Source organism: Maniola jurtina, chromosome 22 (genome assembly GCF_905333055.1).
Source record: "Maniola jurtina chromosome 22, ilManJurt1.1, whole genome shotgun sequence".
NCBI classification, from domain to species: Eukaryota; Metazoa; Arthropoda; class Insecta; order Lepidoptera; family Nymphalidae; genus Maniola; species Maniola jurtina.
Genome location: NC_060050.1, coordinates 5,498,721 through 5,519,044, shown reverse-complemented (window position 1 = coordinate 5,519,044; position 20,324 = coordinate 5,498,721). Strand labels below are relative to the sequence as shown.

At 36.3% G+C, this 20,324-nt stretch overlaps 1 protein-coding gene across 1 annotated transcript in view; it reads left to right on the top strand.

Moving 5' to 3' along the window:
• The window catches only part of LOC123876891 (microtubule-associated protein Jupiter-like), a 196,842-nt gene that overhangs the window by 11,424 nt on the left and 165,094 nt on the right, over window positions 1-20,324 (top strand). Inside the window, exon 2 of the mRNA XM_045923292.1 lies at window positions 2,176-2,268. Within this exon, the coding sequence (XP_045779248.1) occupies window positions 2,176-2,268 (93 nt within the window). The remainder of the gene's footprint in view (window positions 1-2,175; window positions 2,269-20,324) is intronic.

Genomic DNA, 20,324 nt, shown 5'->3' with positions numbered 1-20,324 from the left:
CGGCATTATTATCTTGGCATAATAACTCTTACCATTTTTGAGTGGAGTTAATTTTGCGATGCGCTCGTTAATGTAGAGTAGGCTTAATGTTAGGGCGAAATTCACTTTCGAATTGGCCTAAGTAATAACGCCTGTTCTCTGTTATTCATGATTGTAAGAAAATCGTGCCGATCATCTCTGTAATAGAATCATAAAATAGATTGCGTTTCTCAATTCGTCCCAGTTATCTGTGGAATAATGAATTGTATCTGCTATTAATAGGTATCTAGCACAAAAAGCTGTCGATATTATTAAAAATGCATTAGTAATTTAGTGGCTGGTTAAACAGATAGTGCTTTAATGATTTAAGAACAAACTTTTCTTTAACGAGGGTTTTTACAGCATTCCTTTGCTGGCATTGTAACTAATTCTGTATACAATTTCTAAACAAAAATAACAGGTCTAAATGTTGCTATTAGCTTTTATGATTTAAACCTGTCTATTTAATTTACCTTAGGATTATATCCGTACAACTAATGAGTACAACAGAATTAGCCATATTGATTTTTTGATTTAATTTTTTTACAGCCCTGGATATGAGTCCTATAAGACCTAACCACATTGTTTGTACTTAGGTACCTACATACGAGTAAAATACAGCGTTTGAAAATAAGAGAGTGGAATAGTTTTCATGGGTCTCGCTTGGATGCCGGTAGCTGCTAGCTACGGGCGGGAAATGGCTAAGTTTCACTAGCGCTAATGATCTATAATACGTAAAGGACCTTACACAATGTAACGCTGCGTTTTTGACTGCAGATTATCTCTACTAGTTTCCATCGCTTTTTAAGTTACAGTGGGTTATAAAAAATTTATTCTATCAGAGATTGAATACGTTTAGTATAACGAATAGCGAGTACTTAATTACTATAATACTTTTAATAATATGTAGGTATACTTACACAAATATTATAAAGAGTTAAAGGAATGTAAGTTTGCATGTAGGAATTAGAATCGGATTATTGGTTCCGGGGAATACCCTCATCTCCAGAATCAATAATCAAATTTTGAATAGAATAAATACTTTGCACGCTGTACCTTATTTATAACTGGATGATAGGTACACCGTCCACGGCTGGACATAATCTTGTAGGGACCTCCACACGCCGCTGTCTTTCGCCACATGACTCCCTGCCATATCGTCTTGTATATGTCGTCTGTCCATCTAATGGTAAGGTTCGCCAACACTTTCCGGTGCCAGGTTGCCATTCCAGTACCTTTCTCAGATGCGTTTTCTATTTTATTTTATTTTAGATTCTTGCAATGCTCACAGCTGATGCCAAAGCGCATTACAAGTTACGACTTACATATTAACATATATTTTTTATAACTACCTATACATGAGACAAACCTATTTATACTTATAATTAACCACGTTTAGGCTCTGATGCTGAGCAATTAACTGATTTAGCGCAGAAAGTGCGCGGAGCATTAAACGCGTTGCGTTTAATATTCTTATGGATAAGGTGCTTTAAACAGTAGCGGTTTCATGCTACCGTGACCACTAGCTGCTAGCCGCTGACGTGGCGAAGTGGTGGCCATTAGTAAATGATTGCCAGTAATTGATTTGTGCCCTCTAGTTTATCCGTTCTGGTCGAGCGCCTTTTCATTTTCTAGTTTTGTTACGTTCTTTGACATTATATTTTATCGTAGTCCAAAGATATTGTCTGCAGAAGGTATAATCAAAGAATTAGTCTGTTAATATCCCAATGGTGCGTAAACCTCTATTATGATCTCATAGAAAACGGTGAAGCCAAGCCATTTAGCGCACCTACTGGTGCAAATTACAATTGCCTGTAGAAATAGAAACTGACAAGGGGTGAGTATGTGTTTAATAAAACTGCCATACCCCTTCCAACTTAGCCCTGTCTAAGTGGAGCGGAGTGGGTGATCTGGTGAGCTTCAATTGTGATCTCGGATAACTGGAGTAGTCTCAGTAGTGGAACTGAACCAGCAGCCTCATGTACTTACAACGGACGGACAAGTGCATATACAGACCTAAGAAGAAATAAAGATACTAATTACTATTGCATTCAAACTACTACCATTAGGGCTTCCTTGCTTATCCTTACTAATATCCTATGCCTCTGATTATTCTTTGCCTTTCCTTTCCTAACATATCCCTTGTTCTTTCATTAGGCTTGCGTCACCGGTACCTTCAGGGAGTGAGTGCGAGACATTGGTTTCACAAGTCGAAATCCAAAGTACTGCCGCCGACAGCACCTCCATAGGGTGAGTAAATTGACATCATCATCATCATCGTCAAGTTCAACCGATAGACGTCTCAAATTCATTCAAATTCAAAATATTTTTATTCAATTAGACTTTTACAATTTCTTTTGAATCGTCAAAAGCATCTGCCACTGGTTCGGAATGCATTTCCTATCGAGAAGAACCAGCAAGAAACTCGGCGGTTGCTCTTTTCAAATCTATCCGCTAGACATAGGTCTGGACTACCATATGCCATGGTGCTGCGCCGCCTGAACCTAGCAGCTCTCTGCAGGCTGCGACTCATATTAATTTGTTATTGTCTGTCTATCTTATGAGGGGTCTGCCAAGGCTGTGCTTCCCGCTATGAGGTTGCTATTCTAGCACCTTGGGAGTTGGGACCTCAACGTCTATCGGTTTATCGAACGATGTCCCCATTGCCACTTCGTGAAGATTCGGGATAGCACCCGCTTAAGCATTTCTCCGAAAAGTTTTCTTCGATTTATTTATTTTTAAAGATAGCTTTAAAGTCAGGTGAACAATTACTTACAATATTAGGTAAGTACCATAATTAATATAATGACATTATATTCATTTTAAAGTTATTCAAGTTTTTGTAGTAACAACTAAGGCTGGTAGATTTTAGTGTAAACAACTTTAAAACAGAAATGTCTGACATCCAGATTTAGATGAAAAATCGGCGTGTACTTTATTTAAACATCTGGTAAAACTTACCAAAAAATTGGAAGATTCGAAAGCCTTGAAGGTTTTCGAATCTTCCAATTTTTTGGAAGAAACCCCTGGAGAAAGCTATGTAAATAGTTAGTTCCCATTACTCATAAAACGTACCTACATAGAGCAAGATATTGCGGGTCGGTGTGTACTGTGTGCCCTCTTTGTATTGCGAATGGGAAAGCGGTCGAGAAGCGTTAATTTTGGCTCACTTCCAAACTGCAAATCCGTTTGACGGAAAAGTCTAGTAGGGAGTAATGTCACGTAAACAAACATTGTATCTAATGTATGGAAATGTAGGTATGGAAAGAATAGACGATAAGTTTAATGTCATTTGTAAAAAAATAACAAATAGTATAAAAATATTACGCAGTAGAAAATTTGATGGTAGTAAAAATTTCAGCGATAATTTAAATTGTAGGATAGAAATACCATAGCAAATTCATTTCCATCATCTCAACCCTTCGCGTCACTGGCCCACTATTGAGCACGTGTCTCTTGTTAGAATGAGAAGGATTTATACCATAGTTCCCCGCTAGCTACTCGTAAGTGCGGATGGGCAGATTTTACTCCCTTTGAAAACATTAAGACTATAGAGACCTTTTAGTCATGTAGGCATATTTCCTCGTGTTTTCTCTTTCACCATTAAAACAGTTTTATATTCTAATTGCTTTAAAGGTAAGTAGGTGTATAGTGCGTTTCATCGAATAGTACCTATGGCGTTATGTGGGCTCCCCTGTCTGTCCAAGTCATTGGCACGCTATTTGCATAAGAAGACGCAGATTTCGTTTATTTTCATTTGATTTTCCTGAATGAATGAAATGAAAATAAACAAAATCTGCGTCTTCTCATGCCAATATGGTGCCAACGACCACCCAACAAACAGGGGAGCCAACATAACGCCATAGGTACTATCCGATGAAACGCACTATACATAATATAGGGATCTCCGAAAAGTTTTAGGTGCATCTGGCGTGCCGTGTCCGGGATAGAACCTCTGGAATAGAAAGTCGAAGTCGTAACCATTAGGTCTATCACTGCTTTTTAAAACTATAATACGAGTAGGTACTTACTCAAAAATATCCTCACATTTTTCTGATTAATAGAGACTAGAGGATGCCCGCAACGTCCGCGTGGATATAGGTTTTTGAAGATCCCGTGGGAACTCTTTGATTTTCCGGGATAAAAAGTAGCCTATGTCCGTCCCCGGGATATAAGCTAACCGTGTACCAAATTTCGTCAGAATCGGTTACACTGTTGGGCCGTGAAAAGGTAGCAGACAGACAGATACACTTTCGCATTTATAATATTAGTATGGATAATCGTGCAAAGAAATATCAGTGAAGTCTCGGTAAATTGTCGTCGAACTATTGTCAGCTCAATTGCCTATCAGGAAAGCGATCCCGCAAGACTAATCATAAACTAATAGATTACTTACGTAAGACATTAAGGTATGACATAGTAAGAAGCAAACATGAGCACGAATCATGCGAATCGTCCCGTCTCCGGCTGGCACGTCCCAATTCATAGCGGGCCGATACCAACCGATCGATACGACAAATAATACCGTGATTGATGAGTTTCGGCTGGCTGAGTCGTTCCGAGAGTGATTGTGATCCCGACCTGGTTTTGAAACGAAATTATTTATTTGGGGCATGCGTGAGAAGTAATTCTTTATTAAGGACATGCTTAAGAAGTTGCGAATTTTTGTAAGGCTAATATCCGCCTACTTTTCTGTCCTCGATCCTTAGTAGTAACTATCTAGTACTAGTTGGCTCTGAATCCGATAGGATGTGGTTGAATTTTTAGCTTGGAAGCTTGGAACTGGTTTTGGCAAACGATACCTACTTGCTAACCCAACCAGGTGTTAGTCTGATATTGCAGCTTTGTGGTTACCAATTTCTAGATGAACAGAAATATTTGCAGTACTTATGTATATAGATTATGAAATATGATGACTGTATGGGTGGTTGATTTGTATGTTTGTACAAAACGCTTTTAGTGAATGGTGCTTAATGTTGCATCATCATGCTTATTGCATTCTCTCTAGAAATTGTGCCGTCATTTCCTTACTTGCATATTTCGACGCATAATAATCGAGGGATACCAGCAATACGGATAACTGAAAATTCCTATAGTTATAGTCGTTTCGGTATTCAGAAATTGATTAAAAAGCTCGGCTCGGTAAAAGCGTAATTTAAAGCTCTGTAAATTATTTACTTGTGCAACAGATTGCTCTTTGTGAATTTGAAAACAACAAACTTTTTTTCTCTCGTCTGGCTTTACACAGATTAGCCAATGTCAAGTTTGTAGTTATTTACAAGTTAGGGAAACTATATAAGTATGGACTTCGTCAGTGCCGGCGCTCGCCGACACACGCGCGGCGCCCGCCCCCTTAGAGCGTTTCCAGTCAGTTCCACCACCAAAAAACACCAGGAAATTACAAAAACCGGCCACTTTTAACAAAAAAATAAACACTCCAAAAAGGCACCGCACGGCCGCCAGCAAACGCCAACACAGACGAAGTCAACAACAAACTTAGATATTGTAAAGCTTGCAAAATTTCGACTTACATATTTAAATAATTGCATAATATGAAGTGAAAGTCGATGCAAATGGGTACACAAGATTTCAGAACATAGTTAAAAGTAAGTACTCTCATAGAAAGAGTATCGTCATTCGAGAAACAAATTCGAAAATTCCTGATTGTGAATTGTATTTACCAGTTACCTTACACCACTTTATAATAATCATTTTGTAAAATACATCTTAATAGCCGTTTGTGAAATGCCAATGAACTTTATGAAACCAACCTGGGATGATGAGTCTATCTCCTGAGTGACGCAGCAAACCACTGGAGCCCGTGCTTAACAGGGCTCTCTCCGTCACTCGTTTCATACAATCGTAGTTCCAATTTCATTTGAATATTAAGCAACCAAAGTCCATGAAATTTTCCAGACATATTCTAGAAACTAATATCTGTGTCTCTGTGGTGTTTTAGATTTTTTTAAAAATATGTAGTTTTGAAATTACAGGGGCTCAAAGATTTGTATGAAATTTTCTAAGACCGCGTAACTTTGAAACCGAATATTTTAACAGAAATCTGGAAAACCACAGACATAGATATTAGTTTCTAGAATATGTCTGCAAAATTTCATGGACTTTGGTTGCTTAATATTCAAATGAAATTGTAACTACGATTGTATGAAACGAGTGACGGAGAGAGCCCTGTTAAATGCACGCCCATTCATGTTTCAATACATTTATCACTATTATCGGAATGCTCACAATAAACAACATAATTTACATTCTAGGACGATGTGAACAGATAAATAGTTTCTAGCTTTGAATTATTTGCAATAGTCCGCTCTGAGTAAATTGTTGATGTCGATGGTATTCTTAACTTTCTGAGAAGATTTTAGGACGACCGACGACGGTTTGTAGACTCAGGAAGTTTGTTATCAATTTGTTTGTAACTGCTCGATTCTATAGGAAGGACATTCCTAATTCTTAATTAGTATTAGATTAATTTAAATATCTATATTAATATGAATAGTAGGGCTTTGAAGAACCTTATTGAAATAAAAAAATTCTACTCTATTTTTTTTATATTTCTGTTATGCGCTGCAGGGTCTTGAAAAGTCAAGGCAAGAGCTACGAAGCTGATTCCGATGCCAGTAGATACACACTTTACAATGAATTGATTTTAAAATTTCTGTAACCCGGTTATCTTTGTATAAAAAAACTTAATTTAGAAAGGAAGTATATCTAAAAACACGTAACAGGTAGGTACCTACTCTCACTTTGGATGCATAATTTATATCTGTTCATGAATTGATAAATAATGGTTCGGTTTGGAAATCTTAAACCGCATAACCGTTTCAAGTATTTGGTGAAACAATGGAGAGTTTATGCCAGTTGTGGCCATTTAGTGGTCACAAATAAAATGGAGGTGTCCGTTAAGATTCCAATTCAATCTATTTTACTTGTTAGTTTTTAGGACAGAGCATTTCTGAGGGAATTCTGCTGCACCTTTGTTCAAGTTTCAACATAGAAATTCGTAGATAACTTTGCTAAGGTTATGGTTTTAAGTATATTAAGCTCAGACTACCGATCAAGTAGATTTTTAACCCCCGACCCAAAAAGAGGGGTGTTATAAGTTTGACGTGTGTATCTGTGTATCTGTGTGTCTGTGTATCTGTGTATCTGTGTATCTGTCTGTGGCATCGTAGCGCCTAAACGAATGAACCGATTTTAATTTAGTTTTTTTTGTTTGAAAGGTGGCTTGATCGAGAGTGTTCTTAGCTATAATCTAAAAAAAATGGTTCAGCCGTTTAAGAGTTATCAGCTCTTTTCTAGTTTTCTTGTAGAAAAGAAGGTTAGATAACCGTTAGGTTCATAATATTATGTCAATAGACAAATGTCAAGCTGTCAAGATGGACGTTGCCTAAATACATAATTATTTATTTAAAAATGATGTTTTGAAAACTCAGATACTTTGGATCGTCGGGGGTGTTATAAATTTTTAATTTACACTTGTTTGTGACTAAGGAAACTTAGTTTAGCGAGGAACGAGTTATTCAACAGTAAAACTAAAGCTGTTTTTAAGAGGATCATTGTCAACGATCCCCCGTCGATTTCCTACGTATGATATTATTGTTCTCATCTCTATCTGCCCTGGTTCGTGTATTCTCGGTTCCTAGATCGGTGCATTTGTGATAACCAATTCTAATTGCTGTGATTGGCTGAATTTACCATGTTCTTGCTGCGACAGTGAGTTTGAGCCACTAGCGGAACAATGTTAGCCGGTCAGAAATGATTGCAATTAGTCAACCTGTATGACGTCCGTGTTCTGTTTTTGATTACAAAAAAGAAAAAATTGTTGTTGCAATCATCAATTTTAGCAAATAGTGAAAGAGAGTCGACCAATCAGAGGTCACAACTACCGTCACACTTTCTGTGAAACTATGGCAGTAGGCTTACCGAGTAATGAAAACAATTTTTCATTCTGTAATGTCATGTGGCAAGTAGGGTTGCCACCTGCCTCTTTTTGATTTACAGGCTACCACCATCAAAAATACGGGGTTTAGATTTGAAGAAATTTAAAAATTTGAAGTATTTGAAGAAATAGGCGGTGGTTCTCTCTGAAATGCATGGAAAGCCTATTTAGATATTTCAGTTTATTTGTAAGTTTTGTATTTTTTCTCTGTATGTTGCCGTGTCTTGATTGGTGAACTGTGTTTGCAATGTGATTTTAAATAAAAGATTTATTTATTTAAATAGCTTTTAAAAACTCTAGTTTTGTAAAGCAAAATGTTATACATTTCATGCATACAATCTTTGCATTTTAACTTAAATTTACATTTAACTTGTAATTCCACCTTCACAGTATCAATACTATGGCCGTAGCCAGGAATCGATTTCGGGAGAGGTTTTATCAGGGCCGGAACTGAATCCTGTCATGAGGAAAATAACATTCGCTCAACTTTATGGGCTAATTACCTGGTTAGTGGAATTTCGCCTTTCAATTTGACAGTGAGATAAAATACAACAATAAAAAAGCGCGAGCGCAGTGAGCGTAAGTGTTTTTGGTTCAATTACAGAAAGAATTAAAGTGAAAGGGAAACGAGTTTAGCCATAGCAAGATTTTATTTTTAAAGCTCCCTATCCATACTAATATTACAAATACGACAGTATATCTATTTGCCTATCTATTTGTTACCCTTTCACGGCCCATCTTCTTTACCAAAATTTTGGTACTTACTATTCAGAGGTAACTTGCATCCCAGACATAAACTTTTTAGCCCGGAAAATCCCCCACGGAATTTTTAAAACTCTAAATTCATGCAAACGAAATTGCGGGGCTTACACCAAGTAATACAAATTCAAAGCGCGAGTGAAGTGAGCGCGAAATGTTTGATATATTTCCAAAAAAAAATTGGTAAGCAAATGCAAGAAATAGTGTAAGTATTATTTTAGGCTTAGGTTTTTGACGGCTTCCCAGGCGCAGTCGCCATTTCTAAATTTCTGGTCTGGTGGGAGGCTTCGGTCATGGCTAGTTATATGGTTAGTATGGCCCTAACGGCCAAGAAATTAGACTGCATCATCACTTACCACTAGAAAAGATTAAAGTCACGGGCTAACTTGTATAAAAAAAGGCTAACATCCTCAAACCAAGCCCCGCCGCCTTGGCTACGACCATGATCAATATCGAGTGGGTTTCGGCTACGCATTGCCGCAAAAGGAAAATATTCTTTCTACTGGACATAACGTCAGTGTTCGGTTTCGCCAGCCAAGTGCGAGTCAGACTCACGCACCGAGGGTTCCGATTCGGGTATTTTTTTCGACATTTTACACGAGAAATCAAAAACTGTTATGCATTAAAAAAAATATGCATAAAAATAAATAAAAATCTGTTTTAGAATTAACAGGTAAAGCCCTTTCATATGATAACCCACTTGATATATGTAGTTATCTTACTTTGAAAATTGAAAATACTAATATTTGTTCATGAACACAATGACAGACGGATAGAAGGACAGATGGACAGACGGACAGACGGAAAGACAGACAGACTGATAGACAACGAAGTGATCCTATAAGAGTTCTTTTTGCTTTTGAGTTACGGAACCCTAAAAATATTTAGTTTTATTTGCCCCGTATTTTATTTTCATAATTACCGGTTTCTCTATCCTGACATACGGGGTAACCAGTAAAATACGGGGCCTCTGGCAACCCTATTCGGAAAACACTGTCACATTCAAGTTAATGTCAAATATTTTGTTTTCAATTACAGAAAGCTGCATCAATCATTATTACAATATTTTCTTTGTTGTGATTGGCTGAATTTTTGAGTTTCAGCCAATAAACAGACTGTTTGCCAATTAAACGTCATAACAATATAAATGCCAGAAAGTTTAACCAAATAAAACAAACTTAATGAGAACCTAGTGAGAATGCAAACGGCACACAATTTATAATACATATTATGTTAGTCGTATATAATAGATATTATAGTAGTCGTTCACTTTGGTAATAGTCAGATTGTCATCAGTAAAATTGATATTGGTCGATGTATCGTAAATTATTGTTTCGGTGACAAATATTTTTATTATCTATTTATCTTTGAACAGAATGGAATAGAATGAAATGGAATGGAATACAATGATAAATTTTTATTCCTGTAAACTTTTAGGTAAACTTCAAAGTGTTTTTGGATGGTCAGAAAAATTTACCACTGGTTCGGAATGCCGTTCCTACGTTTTCTAGGGTTTCGTACCTCAAAATGAAAAACGGAACTCTTATAGGATCACTTTGTTGTCTATCTCTCTGTCTGTCGTGTGTGTCAAGAAAACCTCTAGGGTACTTCCCGTTGACTCAAAACCATGAAATTTGGCAGGTAACCTAACTGCGTAATTTTGGGTAGTTTTTTTAATCGATAAAGAAAGTTTGCGACATTGTTCAATAAAAAATTTGGATTCCAACTCCTCAATCCTGATGTTGCAGGGGACCTGACTACTAAAGCTAATGGGATTTAAAAAGTGTCGATTATTAATTGATATTGAAGGTATCTATACCAAGTAAACACTTTGTCGTTGACCTCAACCCTGATGCTGTAAGAAATTGCATTCCTAAATCCTGGTGATCCCTCGGGATTTGAAAAGGATAATCCGTTTAAATATTCTTACGTGATACAGAAACAAGTTGCATCCCGGGGACGGGCTATTACGGAGAGGCAACTTTTGTTCTGGGAAATGAAAGGATCGGGATTTTTAAAAACCTAAATCCACGCGAGCGAAGCTGCGGGCATTAGCTAGTTGTAAATATATTTAGAAGCTACTATAAGATAATAGATAAGGTACTTATTTCCTTATATTTTTATTGTATGGCAGCGCGCGGTTTTAAATTATAAATTGCACGTCCTGTCCTTTTCTGTAATACATTTTTTTCTCAATATCTACCGCTTTATCTCATAGCAAGAGTCCGTAAGACATAATACAGTGAAAATAGGCAAAATATACAATTTTTGCAGTTTCCACGTCAGTACCTGTCGAATTTTTCTAACAGTGTAAGCAGCAGAGCTTACCATCAAGTGTTGATATGTGGGTGTTCCATAGAAGCTTTGCATCAAACATTATACCGAGAAACACGGGGTTCTCCTTTATTTTCAACATATGATTATTTATCAATGAATTTATGTCATTTAAGGTCCTGGTATTGGGCAGTGTGAATTCAACACACTTAGATTTCTTTGCATTTGGAAGTAAATTGTTAGCAATAAATCAGAAAGTGACCTGTGATATGGCATTACATATAGTATACATTGTCAAAAATTATAATATTAAAGCTGTGCGTATTGCGTGAGGAATAGGTTGCAAGAGAGTTGCAACTTGCAGGGTTTGATGCATACGCTATTGCCAGCAAACATGAGACATATTTTTATCTACAGGCAACGTCTGAGTAGGTAACGCATACGTCTAACGCAAGTTGAAATGTATTTAGTTAGACCTATCGACAAGTTTGGAGTCGGGTGCAGTCTAAATGTGGCCCGTGTGTTTAGACTGTCCGTTTCTGTCAGTTTCACGTGTCGTCCCCCGCACTTCACCACCCCGCTTGCACAAATCGAGACAGCACGAAATTTTCAAGATTTCTGGGTGTAATTTCTGGTTTTCGTAGTTCCCACATAATTATAACAATATAAAATATATAACGATAATTTTTTTACTACATAATATTCATTAAATTTTCTAGGTCTGTGGTTTTTCCAAATTTCATTAAATTGCTTCGTTGTCTAGAAAAACGAGCACAAAGTTGGGCCTTTTTTTAAAGAAAAATACAAATCTTTGAGCCCCTGTAATTTTAAAACTACATATTTTTAGAAAAATCTAAAACACCACAGACACAGATATTAGTTTCTAGACTATGTCTGCAAAATTTCATGGACTTTGGTTGCTTAATATTCAAATGAAATGGGAACTACGATTGTATGGAGTAAGTGACGGAGAGAGCTCTGTTAAGGCATCATGGGTGTCACTTTACTGATGACCTTTCTAACATACCCTGTCCTCCGCCTTTATCATTCAGTAACTTCCCAACCTACTTTTTTAACCCCCGACCCAAAAAGAGGGGTGTTATAAGTTTGACGTGTGTATCTGTGGATCTGTGTATCTGTCTGTGGCATCGTAGCTCTTAAACTAATGAACCGATTTTAATTTAGTTTTTTTGTTTGAAAGGTGGCTTGATCGAGAGTGTTCTTAGCTATAATTCAAGAAAATCGGTTCAGCCGTTTGAAAGTTATCAGCTCTTTTCTAGTTACTGTAACCTTCACTTGTTGGGGGTGTTATAAATTTTTAATTTACACTTGTTACTATTATGGCATTATAAAGTTAATAATGGACTTCGTCTGCGATGGCGTTTGCTGGCGCGCGTGCTGTGCTTGTTTGGAGTGTTTTTTTTGTTAAGAGTGGCTGGTTTTTGTGTTAGTTGGTGTTTTTTGGTGGTGGAACTGACTGGGAAGCGCTCTAAAGGGGCGCCGCGCGTATGTCGGCGGGCCGGCGCAGACGGAGTCCATACTTGTATAAATTCAATAACTTGAAAATATCACAAACTTGACATTGGCTAATCAGAGTAAAGCCAGATTAAAGAAAAAAAAAAAAAGTTAATAATTTCGTCTAGCCTTACAGACAAAAGAGGTAGATAAACTAGTAAGAAGCATTGGTACAAAACCATGAAATTAATCAATATGAAAATTGCTGGCTGTCTGCTACTATTCAGAAAGTATTTCGTGGCCTGAATATGGAGACTGCCTATAGAAATGAGAGATAGTCGACCGAAGTTGATGTTACATTTTGTTACGGTATCATTTATCAAGACATCTTTTTCAATAATCACAAATACAGACTAGCCAACTTTCAAATCCAATTTATAACGGTAGCCTTTCTTACCACCAACGGATTTTCTCGTTTACTGAAATTTTTCAAGGTTTGCGTAATCATGCAGCCTAGCTGTAGTAGTATAATATTATTATAAACTAACAATTTAAATCATCCCCGTCCATAAGACAAGTGCAAATAATATTAATATGTGTAATAGGTATAATAAATACATTTGGATGACTGAGATTCCTACACCGGCTCAGAAAAAGCTGATAAATAATAATCTTCAAGAGATTGAACAGATTTTTATCAAACCTAGCTAATAACCATCTCGATGAAACAGGCTTTCGAATAAAAGAAAGCGCATTCAAATCGGTTCATCCAACGATGCCACAGACAGACACGCAGATAAAAGACACGGGGTGTCAAAAACTAGGGTGAATCATAGTTTATAGCCAGCTTGTTGATGCATCTATAGAAGTTTTAAAGTCGAGTAGGTAAGTACCATAAACCATTTCGTTTTCTCTCAAATGGAATTTATTAATATCCGTAGATCATCGCGGGAGATTGCACTGGATCCAAAGACAATTCCGAGCCTGTCGACACTTCAACACCTCTTGATATAGCTGGAGGTATCGCAGACGGACGACAATAAAACTATCCGTCATAATAATGTCTATATTTTGTTGAACAATCTGGGCCTAAATATGAATAATATTACGCTATTACTTCTAGACTCTAGTACAGCGGGTAAGGTATGAACTTTGGTTTGGGATTGGTTTTCACAATATAAATAAGGAACTAGGAATAAAATAACTCGTAATTTGTTTGTTTTGTTTGTTTGAAAAATGTCTTTATTATCAAATATTAAATATATACACAGTTTATGTCCCGGTAACACAGGATAAACACAAAATAATAAATCTAACACAGTTTGGCAGGCTATACACGCCCCTTAAAAAACTTACCAATATCATAGTTAACACTCCATTCACATCATAAATACATCACAATAGGTTAAAAAACTAAATATGCAAACCTTAGTACACGGTTAACACTTCTACACATATATTCTAACTCGTAATTAAAAAGAATAAAACCCGACTGCCCCGCCAAAAACGACCTAAAAAGACTTTTTCCCATCTGAAAATGGCAGCACGCAGCCCGCATATTTATTTAAAAAAACAATTTAGAACCAGTGTCACTCGGGTTGATGTAAGGATACTAAGGATATGGATGTTGATACAACCAAATTTGTACAGGCATTATAAGTTATAGTGGAATAAAGAAACTTACATAGACATATCCTGAAAAAATTACATTCCTTTTTTGGGAGCCGTGTAATAATTTTCAGAACATCGAACTTAAAACCGGTGCTTGTGAGTTTAATTCATTTAAGCCCTACTTGCTTTAAAGTGATTTAACTTCTTAACATCCTGACTGCATATGAGTTTTGGTTATACACATACCTACTACCTCTTACTCGTGGATTTTGGACGTAATGTTTGTTAATATTTGACAATTTCCGATAGCTCTATAATCGCGACTCTATATTCGAAAAGTCTCAAGTGTGTCCTGTTCCTTATCCTCAAAAATGTCGGTGAGTTTGCAACTTTTGTGCACAATCACTCAGCAATGTAAACCAGTGAATAATGATATGGCTGTAACGATGAGCTATTCAACATCAACCCATTGTCAGTTCACTACTGAGCACGGGTCTCCTCTCAGAATGAGAAGGGTTTATCCATAGTCCTTGGAGAACTCATACTCCTTGAATGGACTTCATACTCCCTGGAGAATATTCTGGAGAACTATCAGGCATGCAGATTTCCTCATGATGAATTCTTCAGATTTCCTTCATCGTTACAGCAAGTGACATATTAATAACTCAAATCGCACATAACTCCGAAAAAATAAAGGTGCGTGTCCCGGATCGAACTCTCGATCCCCGAATAAGAGGCGAACCTCTTAACCACTAGGCATCGCGGATCTCTATCAACAATTATATTGCAGAAAATTATACCTACTGTCGATGTCGGGAGGGTAATTTTGTTAGGTATAAGTGTGCCTATCTGTAACTTGACATTCGAGTCAATAGTTATTAAGTATTTAATATATTCAGTTTAAAGTATAATAATATAATTAAAAACGTTTACTTGAAGCGTTGTCAGACATTAATAATTGCAATTTGTCCAATAATAATAATTGCAGGACTGTTAGATATACCTAAGTATTTTTCTTGAAGGTTTTTGTTGAAGGCATAATAATATTTATTATGTCTACTGGACTGCATATTGCACAGAAAAGATACTTATCTAAATTGTAAAAATTTTATTCAAAGTTGACGGAAAATTATTTCAATTCACTAATTTTGAGCCCATTTTACGCATGTAAACTTCCATTTCGAAAGCTTATGTAGTCATATGCAAGTATTTAATGAGTAGATGCAACTTCTATAAGTAGATATTTAAATATTTACTAATTTATTTCCCTTTTTTAAATAACGCCAATTAAAAAAACCAAGAATTTATTTTCTTTTTGAAGGCTGAAAATATTATAATGTACGAGTAATTCAGGTAAAGGTTGCAATCTTTTAGTTTATGTATAAAAAACTAGGAAACAACAAATAGCATAAACAATCAAAGCTATCTTTCGTGTGATGGATTTAGGTAGAGAATCTAAAACCTTTGAAAAAGGCATCCTTCGCGTCGCACTTTCGAGTACAATATAGAATAGATCCATGGTTGACAAGTGTAAATTAAAAATTTATAATACCCCGGACAAGTGAAGGTTACATTAACTAGAAAAGAGCTGATAACTTTCAAACGGCTGAACCGATTTTCTTGGATTATAGCTATGAACACTCTCGATTAAGTCACCTTTCAAACAAAAAAAACGAAATTAAAATTTGTTCAGTAGTTTACGAGCTACGATGACACAGACAGATACACAGAACTTATAACACCCCTCTTTTTGGGTCGGGGGTTAAAAAATCGGTAAACGAGCATCAATTAATTAGGACGATCAAAACTAAAACCTTTGACAGCACCTTGTCTGTCGACGAATGTTTTACAGCGAAGGGCGTGCACGGTCGAACGCGCCGAGCTTTCGATCGTGACGCGATATCGTATCGGTTTCGGATTACACCATCGATGCGTAGTAGAGGAAAGTCAGTGTCAAGTTGTGCGTTAATAAATATAGCGTGTATTACGTGATACGACATCTAGTTTTGAAGTTTTTTTTTTATTGACACCCAGTTTTGCTCCCGGTGTGAACTACTTAATTAGTAAATACTCGTACATGTTAACTCAGACGTGGTGTAACAGTTGATGTCTCTCTTTTTGCGTTGTCGAAATTCCACGGATATATAGGTACGAAGCGAATTGCCTCCTCGTTCCAAATTTGAACCGTGAGGATATGGAACGCCCTTCCGGCATCAGTTTACTCCTGCATTAACATGGCCCATACCTTCCAGCCAAGGTATGGGCGCAGAGAGGTACTTACGGGCAGAGTATGGCAGCTAGCTAGTTCTTGGTGTTCAATTTACTGTTGTTTCGCCTCCTAAAGAAGAAATCCATTAGATTTAATCAAGAATTGAATTGTAATTAAATAGAGTATAATTGTTACGTTATTCGTAAAGCAATTAATTAAATACAAAAATAATTACGACTTCGATACGTATATTTAAGAATGTAGGCCGACAGCAAAAATATTATGACTAATAACAGCAACATCGTTATTACATTTCACTCAGCCGTTCGTTTATTGATAAATAGTTATGATACAATCCTAATTCCATCATCTCGATTGAAATGGGCGAGTATTTCGTTGAGATGGATTTAAACGACAGTTACAGTCAGTTGTAGATTATTTAAATGGCCAGCGGAATAGGTTTTATAGAAATCTGTTTTGGAATTAATGGCGGATCGCTAAATCTACTTTATAGGGTCGATAGTAAAGTCTTCCGACCGCTGATTATGCTGGGAGCTAGGGCCACTTAGGGCAATAAAGCTTGGTATTATTCTTCAATCCAATTGCATAGTTGATCAGTTGATAAATTGATAGATTACGCTCTGTAATGGCTCATTACTGTATCGGGCAACGTTCCCATGAGAGCACGACTACTTATGTAAGAATGTGTGTCTGTCATTTTGTTCGCCCGTCGACTATTATTATGAGCTTTAGCCCTAATATTCGTACGAGCGGCGTTACAACCCGGCGTTGCGCTGAAGATACAAAGTGCGCGTTAAAAAAGCGTTGACGTGTGAACAGATACTTGGGAATGCATTTGTTCTATTTATGCGCTTTTTAACGGACGTTAAAAAAGCTCTCGTGCGAATGAGGCCTTAGCGTATCTAAGTGAAACGTCAGCGATATCAATCAATCAGTCTCTGACCAACCATGTTCGACTCCATCAGAATCTGCATAATTTGTGGTAGGTCATTTTGGTAAGGCACCCCTACTTAAAGTGGCTACAGATCCTCTGCTGTTTTAACTGTTCAGTTGTAGTATTGTAAGGAGTGTAAAGGAAAGTGAGAACTGAACAGTTTAAGCATTTCAGTTAAGGGAGAAGCTTCCGGGCACGATACGCAGAGAGACGCAAGGTTAGAATGCCGATTCCGTAATTTTTAGGGTTCAAGGGTTTTTAGGGTTAAAGGAATAACGGAACCCTTATAGGATCACTTTGAAAAAATACCCGAGTACGGAACCCTCAGTGCGCGAGTCTGACTGGCACTTGGCCGGTTTTTGATGAGTAGATATTTAAAAAATATTATTTAGGAAGAGTTCTAGACTATCTGCAACTTTCAAAGTTGTTTTGCACCTATCTGTAATTATGCAGCTTTCGAAAACAATATTTTCTTATTAGATTTTTTTATGGACCATTTGAATTTACTTCCTTGTATTAGTTTGATATTACTTTTTTTACAGTGTAAATTCCTTTTCTTTTTCCCTGCAATGTCTGCAAGTCGCGGTGGTTACCTGTGTTAAGTGGGCATCATTATACCCCGCAGATGCACTTCGCGGTTTTCATGATTACAGCTGAATCGGTATTTCGTCTAGATTCTAAGCCATCACTCTAGATTTGCGGTAACTAGATGTGAAATTGATATCGAAATAAAATAAGATCATGATTTTGTATAGGTTACTGTTTGATTGGCTTCTAGATTCATAGTTTTGCAAATAATAATTTATCGAGAAAGAATTTTTATTTAAATTTTCCTTGAAGACTTTTTCAGTTTCTGTTGGATTTTTATCTATAGGTACCTACTACAACTACTTTCTGCATACAGATTTCAAATCTACAAAAGTAAGTATTTGAAAAAGTTTATAAGAATGAAAACTGTTTCTATGGGTTTTATTTTTAACCGACTTCCAAAAAAGGAGGAGGTTCTCAATTCGTCGGAATCTTTTTTTTTTATTTTTTTATTTTTTTTTTATATTTTTTATGTACGTTGCCCGATTACTCAAAAACCCCTGGACCGATTTGGAAATTTTTTTTTTGTTTGAAAGGGTATACTGTGCAGGTGGTCCCATATAAATTTGGTGAAGATCTGATGAATATCTTCGGAGATGGAGAACAGAACTCCTCAATGGATAGGAGCAAATTGCTCGCGATCAGTGTAATAGCTTAGTAAACAGTAGGGTTTTAACTGGGCACTGAGCATATTATAGTACAGTGGGGCCACTAAAAATTGTGAAATAAAAAAATTTCAAAAGAAAAATAAAACCGACTTCAAAAACGACAAACACTAAAAAGTAAAAAATAACTTTTGTTTAGCTACACGTGTAATGTACCTAGGTATGAAGTCGGGCGAGCTTCACTCTTGGATTTCTAATTTTGTTTTAATATGCTCGCTCGACTTCATACCTAGGTACATTACACGTGTAGCTAAACAAAAGTTATTTTTTACTTTTTAGTGTTTGTCGTTTTTGAAGTCGGTTTTATTTTTCTTTTGAAAATTTTTGATTGTCGATAAGACTGTGGTAATTACGTCTACTAGGAAGTATGTACAATGTACATAATTATATAACAGTGCAATCATGTTTGATTGCAGTCATATTATCTGATATTGCTCGTTAAATGCTCCCGCAGTTAATTAAATATCCTTTGAGTTAAGTAAACAGGAAATATTAGGAATTGAGACGGCATTAAGTGCCAATCCGGGCTAAATTGATCGTATGAAAAGGGCAACCATACACAGGATTAGAATATCCTGCAAGGTATATTGCCGTTCGATCATTTCATTTTCTTGGAAAAAGTAGGTATTAAAACTTAAAAAGCCTTATACTTACATGCAGTGGTAATTTTCATTTTTTTTTTAATCTAAATTAGTATAACTACCTATAGAATTTTCGACAAATGATCTTTCTTACTGCCTGGCATTTATCCATCTATGCGATATGATAATCGAGTGTAGGTATATCTGGTAGTACTTAGTTTTTCACCTGAGGAGCACCTTAGGCTGCATCATCATTTTTCAGCAGGTCTGATTGCAGCCAAGCGCTAGTCTATTGATTGAGAATTTAATGTTGCACATTTCTTTTCGGCTTAGAAAGTAGAAACTACTTAATTACCTATTTATTTTCAATCTCCATTGCATTATTTGGCATAATATAATGCAATAACATAAATAATACATAACAGCACACAATAATACAGTTTTGCATCATACAATTGCAGATTGCTGTATTGAAACGTACCATTCTACGTCGCATCGTTAGAAACGAGAAATTATAATTTATTACGCATGCGCTATGCGTGTCTATTACGGCGATTAGAATAATTTATTGGTGTTTGATTGTGGCTGCGATACTTACGCGTGGCCGGCGTGTTTCTCATAGCTCTATGCAACGAGCTGAAAGGAGCTTATGGAGATATGGCTCCAGTACACATTTGGCTTAATAATATATTCGTCCAGCCTACAAGCTAAGGGAAAAATATGGCACGTGACACGTCGCATAAGTTCTAATAAGACATAATTAAAAAATTTAGAAACGCGACTGCCCTGCCAAAAACAAACTAAAAATTTAAAAAATCAAATTTGAAAATTGTGCTAAGTATATTGAATTAAAAAAAAATGTAGCTATTGTCACAATGAGATGATATTATAAGGATTCTAATGATATCCCATACATCCAAAATTCAGACATTTAGAAGTTATGATGGAATAAAGAAACTCACATAGATAGATAAATACTAAATACATATTATACATGAACCCTAAAATCATTATATTTACTTCTTTTTAGGGGCATTCGTGTAAAAATGAAATAAGTATGGCACAGATAAGTATGACACATGATTTTTCCGCGTAGCGTAATCATATAGGTATCCTCATTCCATGAATTTTCCAAAACCCTATGAAGGTGTAAAACTGGAAAATCGAATTTGTTTTAAGGAAGTACCTATAAGTTTTATTTTAGTAAGTTCTTAACTATTCAATTTTAAAATGTTAATTAATCGAAATTCTG